This window comes from Dama dama, chromosome 15 (genome assembly GCF_033118175.1).
Source record: "Dama dama isolate Ldn47 chromosome 15, ASM3311817v1, whole genome shotgun sequence".
NCBI classification, from domain to species: Eukaryota; Metazoa; Chordata; class Mammalia; order Artiodactyla; family Cervidae; genus Dama; species Dama dama.
The window spans coordinates 77,356,972-77,374,595 of NC_083695.1; the positions used below are offsets into that span (position 1 = coordinate 77,356,972).

The 17,624-nt window shown below is 37.7% G+C and overlaps 1 protein-coding gene across 2 annotated transcripts in view; it reads left to right on the forward strand.

Annotated features, from left to right (window-relative positions):
• Window positions 1-17,624, forward strand: part of PDCD4 (programmed cell death 4) — a 27,536-nt gene continuing 9,912 nt past the window's right edge. The window contains exons 1-6 of one of the 2 annotated variants that reach the window (XM_061162621.1): window positions 7-217; window positions 4,840-4,946; window positions 12,529-12,831; window positions 14,404-14,498; window positions 15,553-15,666; window positions 17,251-17,472. In XM_061162621.1, the coding sequence (XP_061018604.1) occupies window positions 4,904-4,946; window positions 12,529-12,831; window positions 14,404-14,498; window positions 15,553-15,666; window positions 17,251-17,472 (777 nt within the window). In that variant the 5' untranslated portion in view covers window positions 7-217; window positions 4,840-4,903. Of the gene's footprint in view, window positions 218-4,839; window positions 4,947-12,528; window positions 12,832-14,403; window positions 14,499-15,552; window positions 15,667-17,250; window positions 17,473-17,624 lie in introns of both variants that reach the window. The other variant, XM_061162622.1, reaches the window with a different exon arrangement.

Below are 17,624 nucleotides of genomic sequence, written 5' to 3' on the forward strand. Positions count from 1 at the left end.
GCTCCACCGCTACGATTGGCCAGAAGACCTCCTCGGATTGGCCAATAAACGGCGCCCTGTCGCCCCCGTGTTACTGGGTAGAACAAAACAAAAACAAACAGAGCGAGAGGGGCCAGAGAAGCTCGGAGGTAGCGACAGACGCTGAGGTGCGGGGTCTGGGCCAGCTGACCAGGGACCTGGGCGAGCAACAGCGGCGGCGACGGCGGCGGCCTGAGGGGTCAGTAGCGGCGGCCCGGCTCGCGCGCTCGGGAGGACTGCGCTGTCTCCCACAGCTCCCATCTCCTGAGAGGCAGCCGCTCGTTGGCGGCGGGGGGAGGGCGGGGGGAGGGCGGGGGTCGTGGAGGCGGCGGCCGAGTCCTGGCCGGGCCGGCGGGGCCGGCGTCCGCCGCCTCCTCGGAGCTCGGCAGGCCCAGCCGCGTCCGCTCCAACGCCCTGGGCTGCGGAGAACCGGCCCCGGCCCGGAGCTTGGCGGCGCGGGCCCGCCCCCTCTTGGACCCCCCTCCAGGCTTAGCCGGGAGCGCTGGGCTCTCGCCGTCTAGGGGCTCCTCGCCCCCCAGAAGGCCGACTTTCCATTTTCCTCTGAGGGTGGGCGTCGGGAGGCGGGTTTCTGGCCCGACTGAAATCCTGTGAGGAGGGTTTGCGCCCTCCCCGCCCCGCTGGCCTCCTTGGGGGCCCGCTCTGAAGATGCGGCCAGGCGTTCCCAGACCCGCCCGGCCCACTGGAGCCCGGGCCCAGCCGCCCGCCCGCGTCCAGCACCCTGCGGGGGTCGGCCTGGCCTGGGGGCTGCAGGAGCCCGGGCCTGCGCTGCGGGGAAGCGGGCCGGGCTGCGGCGGGATGGGCTGCTGGGAGGCGGCCACGTGCCCGCCGCCCCGGCCCTGCGAGAACTTCGCGGCGCATCAGGTTGGGTATAGGGTCGCTTGTTTAGTTTAAATGAAATCTCCCCGAGAAAACAAAGGCAGGGAGGGAGCCCCCTTTCTGTGAAGCGTGTGCTCTGTCTGCTGCGTTTGTCTGTTTGATGCTGTGGTTTATGAGGGGAGTCTCTTTTGGTTTGTTTGCTTTCCAAGAGCTTCAGAACTGCCTTCGGAAGTCAAAATCGCCTGTCTCCCCTGGCCCTAGTGAGAACTGACTGCGAAGCCAGCAGTTGTGAGATACTGACAGAGGAGTAAAATGACTAAAAATGCACCTTCCTCTGGGGGGAAAAAATGTCACCGCCTGTTTTTCCCTACATTTTCACTGTTAAATTAGACTTTTGGCATTCTTGCTAACGTAAGGCTTTTTAGGAACCCACCACTCACTTTTTAAATTATCACTACAGATATGTTGTAAATTTACTTACTGGTATTTATGCCTTTGAGCTTTCCTGGCTGCTCAGTGGTGAAGAATCCGCCTGCCAATGCAGGAGATGCTGGTTCGATTCCTGGCTCCGGAAGGTCCCTTGGAGAAGGAAATGGCAACCCACTCCAGTATTCTTGCCTGGGAAATCCTGTGGACAGAGGAGCCTGGCAGTCTACAGTTCATGGGGTTGCAAAAGTTGGACACAACTTAGTGACTAAACTGCTACCACCATTTATGCCCTTAACTTTCCTTTTTTATAGGTTTATTAAGCTCCTTAATATCTTAGCAGGCGTCTTTGAATTTTATTTTGATTGTTTTTTTCTGTTGTAGTAATGAGAAAAGAAAAATAGTTGCTTAAGAGTGTAAAAATAAATGACATTTTGCTATTTTCTCTCATTTTTGCATCATTGTGGTTGAATGCTTTTAGCTGATTTTAAGTGGCTAGTTAGCAGTGGTTGTAGCCCTGGAGTGAATACAAGTACTTTTCTAGTTAACATATGGCCTAAACTTCAAAAAAATGTCGAAGTGGTTTATGAGGTATATTTCAGGAAATAGATTTTTGAGGGGAGGTAGGATGGAAAAGTGAGGCTCTTTTTGGGAATGTCTTGGAAATTGATGCTTCTGCTTGTATGTTTCTGTGAAACACAATGGATAAATGAAAACAGTGTTTAATGTTAGCCTTTAATTTTGTCTAACTTACAGTTTTATTATAAATTTTGTAATTTTGTGTGAAGAATGTGAAGTTTAGATTTTTTTTTGCTTTATATTTTTCTTAAGTTTGGGGCAAAAATCTTACGGATTGTTAAGTAACTGGAAGCTCATTACTTTGAAGACAGTAAAAACATGGGACTTATCTTTGTCCTTCTGTAAATTCTTCTAAAACATCTGTGTTGTTTTCAAGTGTCCTGAGTTCTTGAATGTGTTAATCATAGCCAGAAGACCGAGACAGGGCTTTTTGTTGTTGTTGTTATAGTTATTTAATAAAAACAAACTTGATAAACTATAGTCATTACCTGATAATGTTCTTTGTCCAACTGAGTGTCTTTTGTGTAATAATTTAGATATTATTTTTAGTGTTAGAAAAGCAGTATTTAAAAATTTGATATGACAGCAGAAGTCTGTGTTTTAATAAGCTTCTTTCTGGTAACTCTAAAGAAGAATCTTCCTGTGGGTTATTAAAATCTTGTATTGAGCTTGTGCACACGGAACTGGATTTAGAAGGTCAGGGTTCTAATCCTGGTTCTTCCAATGAGCACTTTCTCTGATTCTGTTAAGTTGTGTGAACAGTGGAGTTCCTACCTCAAGATTGTTTTCAGTGGTACATGAAATAACACATGTAAAATTGGTTTTGAATTCTAAGGGGCTTTTAAAACATCAGTTATACTTTATTAGCTAAATTCTGCGGAAAGTGTCCTCTTGAAGATTATACTTGTATCAAGATTGAAGAAGATTTTTAAAATGTAACTCTAGTTTAAAAATCTCACAGGCATATCATGTGACATTTTCTCTTTGCAAAACATGTGATTCATCTACTGAAATGAAATAGATTTGGCATTTTCAGCCATGGAGGACACTAATGTTTAGGTTTACGAACTGTTTGTTCATTTATCTTTATGTGTGTATTTCTAAGGTTCATTTTTTCCCCCTAAATCTGAAATTGGTAGGAGTTATGATACTGAAAGATATTTATGTAGAATCCATATGCCTGTTTCTTCTGAATAGAATGAGAGTGATTTCACCATTTTCTTAACTTCTGAAACATTATGGTAGCATCTCAGTAGCCTAAGGATTATGCCACATTAAGAAACTTGAAATTTTAGCATAAGGTATGTGTTCATTTTTGTTTCACAAAATAATACCCTTTTCTGAAGGAAAGGGCTGTAAAACTTACAAGATGTTAAAATGGTGTATGTTAAGAAATGTAAAAGTCAGTTTTTCCTTTGAGTTGCAGGAGGTGTATCATTTTTCTAAAATGACAACAGTAGGTTATGTTACATGAAAACTAAATGCTTTTTTGTAATTAGTTTATTAGTCATTTTCTTTAATTTGTGCATTTTGTATCTTTAAAAAGTCACTAGACTTCCCTGGTGACCCAGATGGTAAAGAGTCTGCCTGCAATGTGGGAGACCTGGTTTGATCCCTGGGTCAGGAAGATCCCCTGGAGAAGGAAATGGCAACCCACTCCAGTATCCTTGCCTGGAAAATCCCATGGACAGAGGAGCCTGGTGGGCACCAATCTATGGGGTTGTAAAGAGCTGGACACAACTGAGTGACTAACACACATATCTTTGAAAAAGGGCACACTGCTGGTGAAATGATTATAAATGACCTGAATGACATATCTAACTTATGTTACTTCTAAACAGATACTTAAGTACTCTAAATCATTATTTTAAAAATATTTCCAGAGAGATTCTAAAATTGTATTTGGTTACACCTTCTGGTGATAATTTTCATGAGAATGTATTTTGATAGTCTTTTTTCAAACAGTGAATTTTTATTGCTAAGTTAATTGTCTAAATAAAAGGTAACTGATTTCATCAACTAGGACCTTCCAGCATTAGTAATATTCAAACCATTTTGAAATAAAGGTCTAAAATATTGAGGTGCTAACATCATTGTCGGAGAAGGCAATGGCACCCCACTCCAGTACTCTTGCCTGGAAAATCCCATGGACGGAGGAGCCTGGTAGGCTGCAGTCCATGGGGTCATGAAGAGTCAGACATGACTGAGTGACTTCACTTTCACTTTTCATTTTTATACATTGGAGAAGGAAATGGCAACCCACTCCAGTGTTCTTGCTTGAAGAATCCCAGGGATGGGGTCGCACAGAGTCGGACACGACTGAAGTGCCTTAGCAGTAATGTCATTGTACTTACTCTTTTCTTAAATAGTTAAGATTTTTAAAAGGAGTGAGTTTTTCAGATTATAAAAATAATGCTCTCATTATAGAAAATACTAGTTTAAAAAATTTCTTTGTAACAGTAATTATAGGTGCCTCGGTGATGAAATGGCAGATCTGCTTTCAGATATGTTTTAGTGTGAAAAATAAGATAATCCTGTCTTTTTTTTTTTTTTTTAGCCAAAACTGTGTTATTTGCATTTTAAAGTATTAGTTCTTATAGTTAGTTGGCAACAGACTTCAATATCTAGATGTAGCAGATTAATTATGAGGCCTGGTATTTTTAAAAAATTTGGAATGTGTATCTACTCTAACTTGAAATAAGCATGTTTAGCAAATATATCTTTTAATTCCAAGGTACAGGGGTGCTTTGCCACATCCAGAGATAAGGACTTTTTTTTTCCTTTTTGGACACAGGTAAACTTATCAAGAAGATTGAAACCAAATGTTAATTAGGGGAAGTAAAGTGAACTCTTAAAGAAAAAAAGGAATTATGTGGTGCTTTTTTTTTAAACAGTCTGAGTAAGTAAATTAAACGGACCTTAATTATGTGAGTTTGGAAGATACTGAAGTTTTTCTTTTTTCTTTTTTTCTTTTTAAAGAAATACATCCCAAAGGAAGAGTTCCATTTGGTAATTTAATCAGTGCAAGTGAAATTAAGGAACAATGGATGTAGAAAATGAGCGGATACTGAATGTAAACCCTACAGGTAAGTAATTATCTTGAGTCTTGACTGTACTGTGAGAAAGTTTTAGGCCATTCCAAATTTTATGAAAACATCTTTACTTTAAAAACCATCTTAACTCGTGCTATAAGAAATCAGGTCATATTATTTTAAAAATCAAGTCGGTGATTCTTATTTTTATGAAATTCATCATATGTATTTTTCTTTGTGTCTTTTCACATTTCATACATTATTCTCCAGTATTTATAATAAACTCTATGGTGTAGATGGAAGAAGAATAGTGAACCTGATCATTACTATTTTCAGATGTGCTAGTTAGCAGTTTCTATAATATAAACTATTATTGGTATCATTGATATCTTTCCTAACTAATAATTTATTATAAATTAACTGTATTTCCCACAATTTTCTGTGATGCTTCAGTACAATAATGTACGTTATTGTGTGTAAAAATGATTTTGTAGAATAGATGTCCAAAATAACTTTCAGTCACTTAAAATGTGTCTATACCTTTCAGGATAATCTTTGTAGAGAGCTAATTAGGATTATGAAATATTCTCAGTATCGAGAACTTTTCATGTTGGTACATTTTAGGTAATTCTTTGCTTTATGATTAATACTGAAAAAAACTCCATGTAATTGAATGTTTAGCATATTTCATTTTTTAATATTACAGCTTCATTTTTTAATGCTTTTGGTTCACTGTTGTATCCAGTTCTTTGATCTGAATTCACACTTTGAAGTTGAAGCTTCTCTGCTATTTTAAGTGTGCTAGAAAATTACTGATGAAAAAAATTACTACAATAATTAATGATTATTTTGGTGCCACTATATACAATAGCTCTATGAATACTTGTTTTTTAGGATTATAAATGAGTCTTATGTCCCTGCTTCGTTCAGGTGGGAATGGTAATGATAAAATTTAAGAATATATTTCACAGGTGGATAATTGTTTCTTCTCTGTACTGTCTAGTATGATAGCCAGTAGCCACATATGACCACTCAGCTCTTAAACTGTGTCGTATCAGAATTGAGATGTATTGTAGGTGTAAAACTTTTTCTATTGGTTACATGTGGAAATGATAAAATGGATCTATCACATTAAATAAACTATATTAAAATAAATTTCAATTGTTCCTTTTTAGTTTTTAATAGGAGTATTAGGAAATTTAAAATTACATCTTTGACTTGCATTATTTATTAGATAGCACAGCTCTAAGTTTTATACTGTTTTCTAATTGTAACAAGTTCTGTTTCTAACCTTGTTCTTGGTGTCTCTGCTCAGTTCATCCTTAAATACTTCACTGCTTGGATGAGCCTTAGACAGGTTTTCGCGGTGAATTTAACCTGTAACAGTCCATGTTAGACAGACTAGTATATTAATTCCAGCTTTTGCTTTCACCAGCTATGTTACTTTGGGGAAGTAGGTTATGTGCTTTGACCTTCAGTTTCTTCATATGTAAAGCTGGAATTGTAAATAACCCACTTTAAAGGTTTATTACTGGGATTAAGTGAGATACTGTGCATGTGTGTCATGCCCATAGCACGTATTATGTGTGTCACAAATGAAAATGTGCTTATATTGTTAAATATAATAACATAATTCAGTGGACTAGTAATTGAAAGTATGATTGTCTGGTACTGTGGTGTAATGTATGTTGGGTTGGTTATTGAGATGTTAGAGAATTCAGAAAGAAGGATTTAGTACACAGTAGAAAATGACTTTGAAGTCACCACATTCTGTACTCTGCTGCTGCTGCTGCTAAGTCGCTTCAGTCGTGTCCGACTCTTTGCAACCCCATAGACGACAGCCCACCAGGCTCCCCCGTCCCTGGGATTCTCCAGGCAAGAACAGTGGAGTGGGTTGCCATTTCCTTCTCCAATTCTGTACTCAAGGTTTTTTTTATCTTTTAAACTTGGGTTTTCTTAAAGTCAGATCAGTAGTGGTTCAGTTCAGTCACTCAGTTGTGTCCTACTCTTTGTGACCCCATTTTAAAACCAGCTTGAACATCTGGAAGTTCACGATACTGCTGAAGCCTGGCTTGGAGAATTTTGAGCATTACTTTACTAGCATGTGAGATGAGTGCAGTTGTGTGGTAGTTTGAGCATTCTTTGGCATTGTTTTTCTTTGGGATTGGAATGAAAACTGACCTTTTCCAGTCCTGTGGCCACTGCTGAATTTTCCAAATTTGCTGGCATATTGAGTGCAGCACTTTCACAGCATCATCTTTTAGGATTTGAAATAGCTCAACTGGAATTCCATCACCTCCACTAGCTTTGTTTGTAGTGATGTAAGGCCCATTTGACTTCACATTCCAGGATGTCTGGCTCTAGGTGAGTGATCACACCATTGTGATTATCTGGGTCATGAAGATATTTTTTGTACAGTTCTTCTGTGTATTCTTGCCACCTCTTCTTAATATCTTCTGCTTCTGTTAGGTCCATACCATTTCTGTCCTTTATTGAGCCCATCTTTGCATGAAATGTTCCCTTGGTATCTCTAATTTTCTTGAAGAGATCTCTGGTCTTTCCCATTCTATTGTTTTCCTCTATTTCTTTGCATTGATCGCTGAGGAAGGCTTTCTTATCTCTCATTGCTATTCTTTGTAACTCTGCATTCAAATAGGTGTATCTTTCCTTTTCTCTTTTGCTTTTTGCTTCTCTTCTTTTCATAGCTATTTGTAAGGCCTCCTCAGACAACCATTTTGCTTTTTTGCATTTCTTTTTCTTGGTTATGGAACCCCAAAACTTAGGTAAGTATATAGCAAAATATATAAGAGCAATAAAAGAGCAATTGATATAAAAATGGGTTAAAATGATAATACCTAATATATAAAATATACCTAGATGTATCTACTGCTCAAGATACATAAATGTATATTTGAAAGGATACTAAAATAGTTGAAGAAACTCGAGTGTAGGAAATAATGATTAAATTGAATAGTACTCTGAGGGACATTTTATTTATCTATTTTTTTTCCATTTATTTTTATTAGTTGGATGCTAATTACTTTATAATACTGTAGTGGTTTTTGCCGTACATTGACATGAATCAGCCATGGATTTACATGTATTCCCCATCCCTATCGCCCCTCCCACCTCCCTCTCCACCCGACCCCTCTGGGTCTTCCCAGTGCACCAGCCCTGAGCACTTGTCTCATGCATCCAACCTGGGCTGGTGATCTGTTTCACCCTTGATAGTATACATATTTCGATTCTCTTCTCTCTAAACATCCCACCCTCGTCTTCTCCCACAGAGTCCAAAAGTCTGTTCTGTATTTCTGTGTCTCTTTTTCTGTTCTGCATATAGGGTTATCGTTACCATCTTTCTAAATTCCATATATATGCATTAGTATACTGTATTGATCTTTGTCTTTCTGGCTTACTTTGTAAAATGGACTCCAGTTTCATCCATCTCATTAGAACTGATTCAAATGAATTCTTTTTAAATGGCCGAGTAATACTCCATGGTGTATATGTACCACAGCTTCCTTATCCATTCGTCTGCTGATGGGCATCTAGGTTGCTTCCATGTCCTGGCTATTATAAACAGTGCTGCGATGAACATTGGGGTGCACGTGTCTCTTTCAGATCTGGTTTCCTCTGAGGGACATTTTAATGCATTGTTACACTTCTAAGAGGCCTTTATTTTCTGGTTGAGTTTGGTGGCTCACCTTAATTGTTGAATAATGAAAGCAATACGTTAGAGATAGGTGTTTACTGTTTGCTTTGGTCATCCATTCTTATGTGAAACGCCATCTAGCTTGTCAGATCTCTGATCTTTCCTTCTCCTTCCTCTCACTCTTTTTTCTTCTTTGTATTCCCTCATTCCGTTTCTTTAGCTGTCACCACTTTGTTGCACTCTAGCTTTATATTTTCTATAGTTAACAGTCATCTAAGATTCAAATGTGAGTTTGAATCTTGTCCGCAGTCCTTTTCAGGTATGTAACTTTTCTATGAAACATCTTTCTGGAAAATGAGGATAAAAAGCTTCATTGTAGAACTTTGAATTGTAGACCATGTAGGTAAAGTACTTGTGACCTGCTATGTAGTAGGTACAATACTGATGGTAATGATAGAAGTATACAACTGCTATGGCTATTGCTACTTCTGCTACTAATAGTCTTAGTAGTTTAGGTCTGGTGGTTATGATGATGTCCCAAACTGACCCTCCTAGCACTGGCTTCCTTTCCTAGTCTAAACTTTTGAAATACTTTTTTTTTTTGTTTGAAAGCCATTTATTTTGTCTTTAAAAGTGTTAACCTTTTTATTTATCTCAGAGTTATTACCCTTGCTCTTTTCAGTTAGTTCGTGACTGAATACAGCAACATTTTCTTAGCTGGTCTCTCATTTGACACTTTCTATTTTTTTTCTAATATATTCAGTATTCTTCTGCAAACTAATTATGCCATGTCTACCTATGATATCAAATCTAAGCTCTGACCATTTGAATGTGGGAGTGGTCAGCAGCTATTTCAGTGATTGGGACAGGATCAAAAAGGATCTAACATTACAAGGTGTAATGAGTTTACACTTGATCTCGACCCACTAGGAATACCTTCAAAGGGTTATCAGTGGGAGAAGATCAGTCTCTATGCAGTTTGGAGAATGGTTGGAGGATTCAGGGCAGGAGACTATTTATGAGACTGCTCAAGTAGTTTGGTGCTTCTTAATGTTTTTGTTTTGTGGTTACCACAGGGTTTGTGCCTGTTATACTTTTTTTCAAGAATTGTAAAGATTTTAACACACCTGTGGTTCTCTTTATATGTTGATTTAAAAAATGTTTAGTTTCTACATATTATCTTAGACATTTGAAAGCCCGTGCATATAGATTTGACACATCTTAGTTACACTTGCGGAGAAGGCAATGGCACCCCACTCCGGTACTCTTGCCTGGAAAATCCTGTCGATGGAGGAGCCTGGTAGGCTTCGGTCCATGGGGTCGCTAAGAGTTGGACATGGCTGAGCGACTTCACTTTCACTTTTCACTTTCATGCATTGGAGAAGGAAATGGCAACCCACTCCAGTGTTCTCGCCTGGAGAATCCCAGGGATGGGGGAGCCTGGTGGGCTGCCGTCTGTGGGGTTGCACAGAGTTGGACACGACTGAAGTGACTTAGCAGTAGCAGTTACACTTGGGAATTTCCTAAGACATTTGAGCAAGCTTCCAGGAGTTGGTGATGGACAGGGAGGCCTGGCGTGCTGCATTCCATGGGGTCTCAAAGAGTTGGATGCAACTGAACTGAAGACATTTGAAGGGCTTTCCAGGTGGCACTAGTGGTAAAGAACCTGCCTGTCAATACAGGAGACAGTGCAGGAGACGTAAGAGACACAGGCTCGATCCTTGGTTTGGGAAGATCTCCTGGAGAAGGAAATGGCAACCCACTCCAGTATTCTTGCATGGAGAATCCCATAGACAAAGGAGTCTGGCAGGCTACAGTCCCTAGGGTCACAAAGAGTTGGACATGACTGAGGCAACCTAGCACACACAAGCCCTTTGAAAAGGGATTTGGCTCTGAGTTGAGTTAGCCATAATGAGCAAAACTCAGGCCCAGGGGTAATTCACTAGCTTTCTGACCCTTGAAAAGGTTTCAGAGTGAAGCCAATTGTTTCCATGTCATTTGATCCCCATTGACATTAGAGTAGATAGCATGAAGGATACCCTGCTAGGTGCTGCAGTTACAAAAACATACAGTATAGACATGGTTCCTCTTTTGAGCCTTATGACTTATTTGGAAAAGCACAACTGGTATACAAAAAGAAATAAAGTGATTTCGTGAGGTGGTAAGTGAGCAGTATGTGAGTGTTACTGCCTAAAGTTGTTAGAAAAGTTTTCATGGAGGAAGTAAGACTTGAGCTGTATATCCTAAAAGACTTTGGTAACTGGAAAAAGCAGAGAGGCTGGCATTTTGAACAGAAGACCATTGGGAACTGCAAATGCATTGCTGTCTTTCAGGGGATAATGTGCAAATCTTATATAGGCTAGAAGATATTCAGAGAGTGGTAAGTAAATGTGAGTCAGGTTTGGAGAAATGAATTAGAACTTTGAGACAATGGCTTTGAAAGCAGTGATGAATCAGCAGTTTGGCTCAATAATCACAAACGATCACTTATTTGCCTAATGCCTTTCAAGCTCTTTGGATTAGTAGCATTTTCTAAGTGTCCATAATTAATCATGAGATATTTGGCAAGTTATTTAAATAGTCTTATCCTTAGTTTTCTTGTCTGTATAAATGATGCAATAAATAGCTCTCAAACTTATGGTTAAATGACAAAATGCCCAGCCTAGTGCTTGGTAAATAATAGGCATTCTGTAAAAGTTTATCTACCTTCTCTCAAGATCCTTAGTCTTTTCTATCTCCAACTGCTTGACTGTCTTAGCTCATAAGAGTTTCAAAGGTTTTATGTTTGTGTTTATATTAACACAAACACGCGAGATAACACACTTTCTGTAAACATTGTTCATTAATAGTCAATGCCTTAGTTTACTTTCCATGATACTGTGAATAAAATCCTGGTTCAGTTCAGTTCAGCTCAGTCAGTCAGTTGTGTCCAGCTCTTTGCAGCCCCATGGACTGCAGCACGCCAGGCTTCCCTGTTCTTTACTATGTCCCAGATCTTTCTCAAACTCATGTCTGTTGAGTCGGTGATGCCATCTAAGTATCTCGTCCTCTGTCGTCCCCTTCTCCTCCTGCCTTCAGTCTTTTCCAGCATCAGGGTCTTTTCCAGTGAGAAGGCTCTTCTCAGCAGGTGGCCAGAGTATTGGAGCTTCAGCTTCAGCATCTAGTCCTTCCAATGAATATTCAGGACTGATTTCCTTTAGGATTGACTGGTTTGACCTGCTTGCAATTCAAGGGCTCTCAAGAGTCTTCTCCAACACCACAGTTTAAAAGCATCAATTCTTCGGCGCTCAGCCTTCTATATATCCAACTCACAGCTATATGCGACTACTGGAAAAGCCATAGCTTTGACTAGACAGACCTTTGTCAGCAAAGCAATGTCTCTGCTCTTTAATACACTGTCTACGTTTGTCAAGAAGCTTTTGTTCAAAGGAGCAAACATCTTTTAATTTTATGGCTTAGTCAGTGTCCACAGTGATTTTGGAGCCCAAGAAAATAAAGTCTCCCTGTCACTGTTTCCATTGTTTCCCCATGTGTTTGCCATGAAGTGATGAGACTGGATGCCATGAGATTAGTTTTTTTGAATGTTGAGTTTTAAGCCAGCTCTCTAGTTCCTCTTTGCCTTTTGCCATAAGGGTGGCATCATCTGCATATCTGAGGTTATTGATATTTCTCCCGGCAGTCTTGATTCCAGCTTGTGCCTGGCATTTCACATGATGTTAAATAAGCAGGGTGATAATATACAACCTTGATGTACTCCTTCTCCAATTTTGAGCCAGTCCATTTTCCATGTCCAGTTCTAACTGTTGGTTAGTTGTCATTTATTAGATTGAGCCTATGAAATTGCCAATATGTGACTGTTAGATATAAAAATGATAATTTCATGTGATTAAACCTAATCTAACTTATGACTATAGCTGGTATAGCAGTAGACAGTTAAAATGCATACTTAGATTTTTTTTTTTTCCCCTTTATTTTGTTTTTAAGATCCAGATAATTTAAGTGACTCTCTCTTTTCTGGTGATGAAGAAACTGCTGGGACTGAGGAAATAAAGAATGAGATAAATGGAAATTGGATTTCGGCATCTTCCATTAATGAAGCTAGGATTAATGCCAGGGCGAAAAGGCGGCTGCGGAAAAACTCATCCCGGGACTCCGGCAGAGGCGATTCCGTCAGTGATAATGGAAGTGAAGGCCTTAGATGTGGAGTAACTGCACCAACCAGTCCAAAGGGAAGGTTGCTGGATAGGCGATCCAGATCTGGGAAAGGACGGGGATTACCAAAGAAAGGTTGGTATATATCATATACAAAGAAATAAAAGGGAGAGATGCTTTCTGATTCTTGTACAACAATTTCTTGTTCTAAGAATGAGAGGAATTTAAATAATGATGATGTAAGGCTTTACGGTTTGTATGCGTTTTTACATAGTAATAATCCAGTGATTACCCCAAAAAGTTGAGCCTTTTCGCTTGTTTAGGTTTAGCTTTCTTAAGCAGAACTTTCTCATATTTCTAGCAAAATACACACCAGTGTTTTTCACAGTTATGAATTATGCATGTATTCTCTAATTCTGCTTGAAAGAAGTAGGGTCAGAAATTCATCATACCTATTATCTAATGAATCTAATTAATTATGTCTGTTGTTAAGAATACATGATAAATACAACTTGAGTGGTAATACCAGGGTCAGAATTTTAATAATTTTATAGTTCTGGTTCTAAGTTCTTTTTAGTTCTATTTATTTTGGGTACTGATATTGTTTTACTGCTGTATCTCCAGGGCCTGGAGTAGTGACTCGCAAGGGTAGGTACTTACATAATTGTTGAATTGAGGGGTCTTGTTAGCCTCTGTGGTAGAATTTTGATGCAGTTTGGAGATTTCACTAGCTTCTGAATGTGGAAGCATCAAATTATGGCCTAGGATTATTGTAAAGTTTTTGTGCCTTGTCAAAAATTGTTTTTCTTGTTGAATAACTCTGCAACCATTGGCTGGATCAGAATGAAACCTAACTACTAGATTTGCTTTTGCTCTGGTGGTAATAATTATACTCTGTATGTAAATACCCCAACCCCCCCATGGGTGATAAAGTTCTTTTAAAATATTGCAATATATTGAGCCTTATAAAAACATTTCAGTAAGTTTATTTAGTAAAGCAGCTTTGAAAGTTGGAATTGTTAAACTTCTGCTGATCTATTTGTTGGTAGAAAAATAGAAATGATCAGTTCAGTTAATGCTTAAATAGAAATCAGTTTATTTGTAATATATTTCTGGCTGTAAAGTATTTGTTTCTGGTGGGCTCAGGGTTGCAGTCAGACACGACTGAACACACACATGCATATCTAAAGAGAATTTGACTTTAAAACATTTGATGGTGGTCACTAATACTTCTTTGTTGAATAATTTCTCCCTTGTTGAGTTTTCTATGCCATCTCTTAACTGAATCAGCGTATTTCTTTTTGTTGCTCCCAAGAAATGTCAGAATTTAGAGCCCAGTTGTTATCAGCTGCCTTGAGGTTACCACTACAGCTATTTTTCTGTTTTTGTTTTTTTTTTATGGTTTGTTTTTTACTTTTATTTTAAAGCGTCTGCCTTTGTAGTTTTAACTTTGTGAGCTATTTCAACTTGGTTTTTTGGAACTAGGTTATAAATATATCTAATCATTACTGAAAAAGCAGTGATCTGAATAAAAAGTTTACTGTATAATTCTCAACTGGCAAAAAAAATTAGCATAAAAATTAAAATACAGTTTTTTAGCTGCCACTTAATTAACACCTGAACATCTAGAACTATTTCAGATTTCAATTAAAATTTATGAACTGTGGACATTATGCTGTTTCCTTTCTGAATTCTAAACTTTTTCAGGTGGTGCCGGAGGCAAAGGTGTCTGGGGCACACCTGGACAAGTATATGATGTGGAGGAGGTAGATGTGAAAGATCCTAACTATGATGATGACCAGGTATGAGTGTGATACTTTTTGTGATATGTATTTAAAATACTTAAACTTTTTTGACCTCATGTTTGTAGCATACTCATATATTGATCAAATCATGTATTCTATATCTGTACATGTCTATCTATATCTGTACATGTATATCTATATCTGTATATATATATAATTTTATTTATAATATGTGATTATCTGCATGATTATATGTGTATAATGTGTATATATGTGTGTACACATGTCATCCCCATTTGTATATATATCTAAATCATATGTATATTCAGTACTTTCAGACTATTAGGTTAATTTTGAATTAGAAAATCAAGTTAACTGAGTAATGTATGTGTAACTTTTACTTGGTTTTTGAATTTAATATTTGGACAGGGAAATATTTCTAAGAGAACATGAAAAAAAATGTGTTAAAACCAGTACTATAAAATCTTTGCTAAATATTCTGATTTTAATGTATAAACTTGAAATTATTTGTTGTTAGGTGAAGCCAGTCACATTTTGCAGGCAAACACTTCAGGACTTTTTTTGCAGAGGACAGGGATAGATTATTGGACTTCTTATTTGTTTTGAAATTTCAGTTGAATAGTGCTTTTTCTTAGAGATTTTCTGGAGTCATGAAGGCTTTTATTTTGTAGTACTAATCATAAAGGCTTTGGTTCCTGCTGGTTTTTTTTTTTAATGACATTTTAATGAAAATACTGGATATGATAGGAAGCCATCTTAAAGTTTTTTGGTCACTGAAGTATTATTGGTTTTGTGGGAGAGAAAAAATAAACAGAAACTATGGGGGATCAGGAGCAAGTCATATATTTGCTGTGGTTAGTGGTTCTGATCTATATTTTGATTTATTATATTCAGATTTTATAAAAGAACAGTGACATAGATTTCTATTTTTATATTATGTAAGTGATCAAAGCATAAAGCATGTAGCATGTTTTTTTCTTGTCCCAAATAGGTATTACTAAGCAGTTGTAGTACAGAATTATGAAACAATTTCAGTTTATATGAATATTTTGTTCTTTAATTTATAACACTCTGCCTCTTCCCTTTCCAGGAGAACTGTGTTTATGAAACTGTAGTTTTGCCTTTGGATGAAATGGCATTTGAAAAGACTCTGACACCAATTATACAGGAATATTTTGAGCATGGAGATACTAATGAAGTTGCGGTAGGTTTAAAGTTGCAAGTGTAACTTTTTTAATACAGGAGAACAAACACAAAAAGCAAAACATCATATCCAGGATGATTTTGGATCACTGGAAAAGACTAAGCATTTTTTTATACATAAATGAAGTTTTAACTAAGATGGAATAAAATTTTATTTACCATTCTTAACCTATTTGGGATCTGATGAGGACTGTGTGCCATTTCCTTCTCTGAAAAACGGTACAGCACAATATTTTAATAATTGTAACATTTCCATAATTGATAGTATTTAAAATATAACTTTAACAATTTCAAGGCGTTTATGGACCTTCTAAAACCTCCTCAGGGATATCAGTTAAAATACTTCAGTTTCACTTTCTTTGATATTCATTTCAATGCTTAGGATTAGAATAAAATTTATCCTTGTACTCTGTCCAAAAATGAACACAAATGTAAATAAAGATAGAAATCAAGAGAACAAACGTGTTTTTGAAGCATAATTTGCATGAGGACATTTGCTGTGTTATGAATTGTTCATAAAGTAAATCTCGAAGGGTAAAATAAAATTATTGCTCTCGTTTAGTAGTTTAGTATTATTGACTTAAAGTAATAAAATTGTATCTCTGTAGAAGACTTGTAATTTAGATTCTTTTAATTCAGACTGTGCTTTCTTAGTTTGTCTCATAATATGAGGTTTGATAGCTTTGCATTTTTGTAGGATTTGAATATAAAAACAAATATTTGATCAGTGGATACCATGTGGAGGTATTTATAATGGTGATTCCTGCCTTTTTGAAGCTCAGTCAAGTGAAGGAAATGATACATGCACGGATTATTAAAATATAATATGAAACATTCTATTATAGAGGAAAAGTTTACCAAAGTCCCATGAGGGTAGAGACTTGAAATATTGTTACCTACCTAGCATGGGACCAGCAGTATACTCAGTTTATTAACTGAGTAGTACTGTGAGGTGAGTGTTATGGAAGCATAAGATGGAGGCTGATAGATTATCCTGAATCATCTGAGGATGGTTAGGAGTTTGCCAGGCTAAGATGGTTGAAGCGGGTTTTCCAGGAAGGAGTAGTCCTAGAAGGAGTTTTCCAGGAAGGGGTATCATGTTTAAAGTCAATGAGTTGATCAAGTGCAGACCAGGAAGATGAAATGGAGTGGGGAGAGACTATTAACAAGGACACCAGTTAGGTCACTTAGAGTAAGTATCAGTAACTAACTCTGAGTTACTAAGTATCAGTAACTAACTCTGAGTAACCTAACTGGTGTCTTTCTAATTAGTCATCACTCTATGTAACTGAGTTACAACTTAGCTTCTTTGGTCATACTGCCTATATTCTACTTCCTACTTGGTCACTCCTCTGGGAATCTTCAGCAAATACTTCATTTTTCTGTGCTTTGGAAATACCTCCCTCAAAGAGTTGTTGTTTTGCATTAAGTAATGAAAACTTATTCCCCAAAATATGACTGTTTCTCTGATTATTTCGAAACAAGGAGAGAGGAAATATGGATAAAGTTTTGATTTTTTTCCCCAAAATAAAATTAAACTATAGGCAGTGACATATTTTTTTTTTTTTTTTTTTTTTTTGAGTAGGAAATGCTAAGAGATTTAAATCTTGGAGAAATGAAAAGTGGAGTACCAGTGTTGGCAGTGTCCTTAGCGTTGGAGGGAAAAGCCAGTCACAGAGAAATGACATCTAAGCTTCTTTCTGATCTTTGTGGGACAGTAATGAGCACAAATGATGTAGAAAAATCATTTGATAAATTGTTGAAAGACCTACCTGAATTAGCACTGGATACTCCTAGAGCACCGCAGGTTTGTAAAATTCTTCTTTGTGTTCATTCTTCTTTTTGTTCATTCTCTGTCTGCTTTGCTTACAATTATAGAACTCTAATACCTGCTCCTAGGAAATTTTATTAGACCTAAGAGGGAAAAACTGGCCCATATTCTCTATCACATGATAGTGC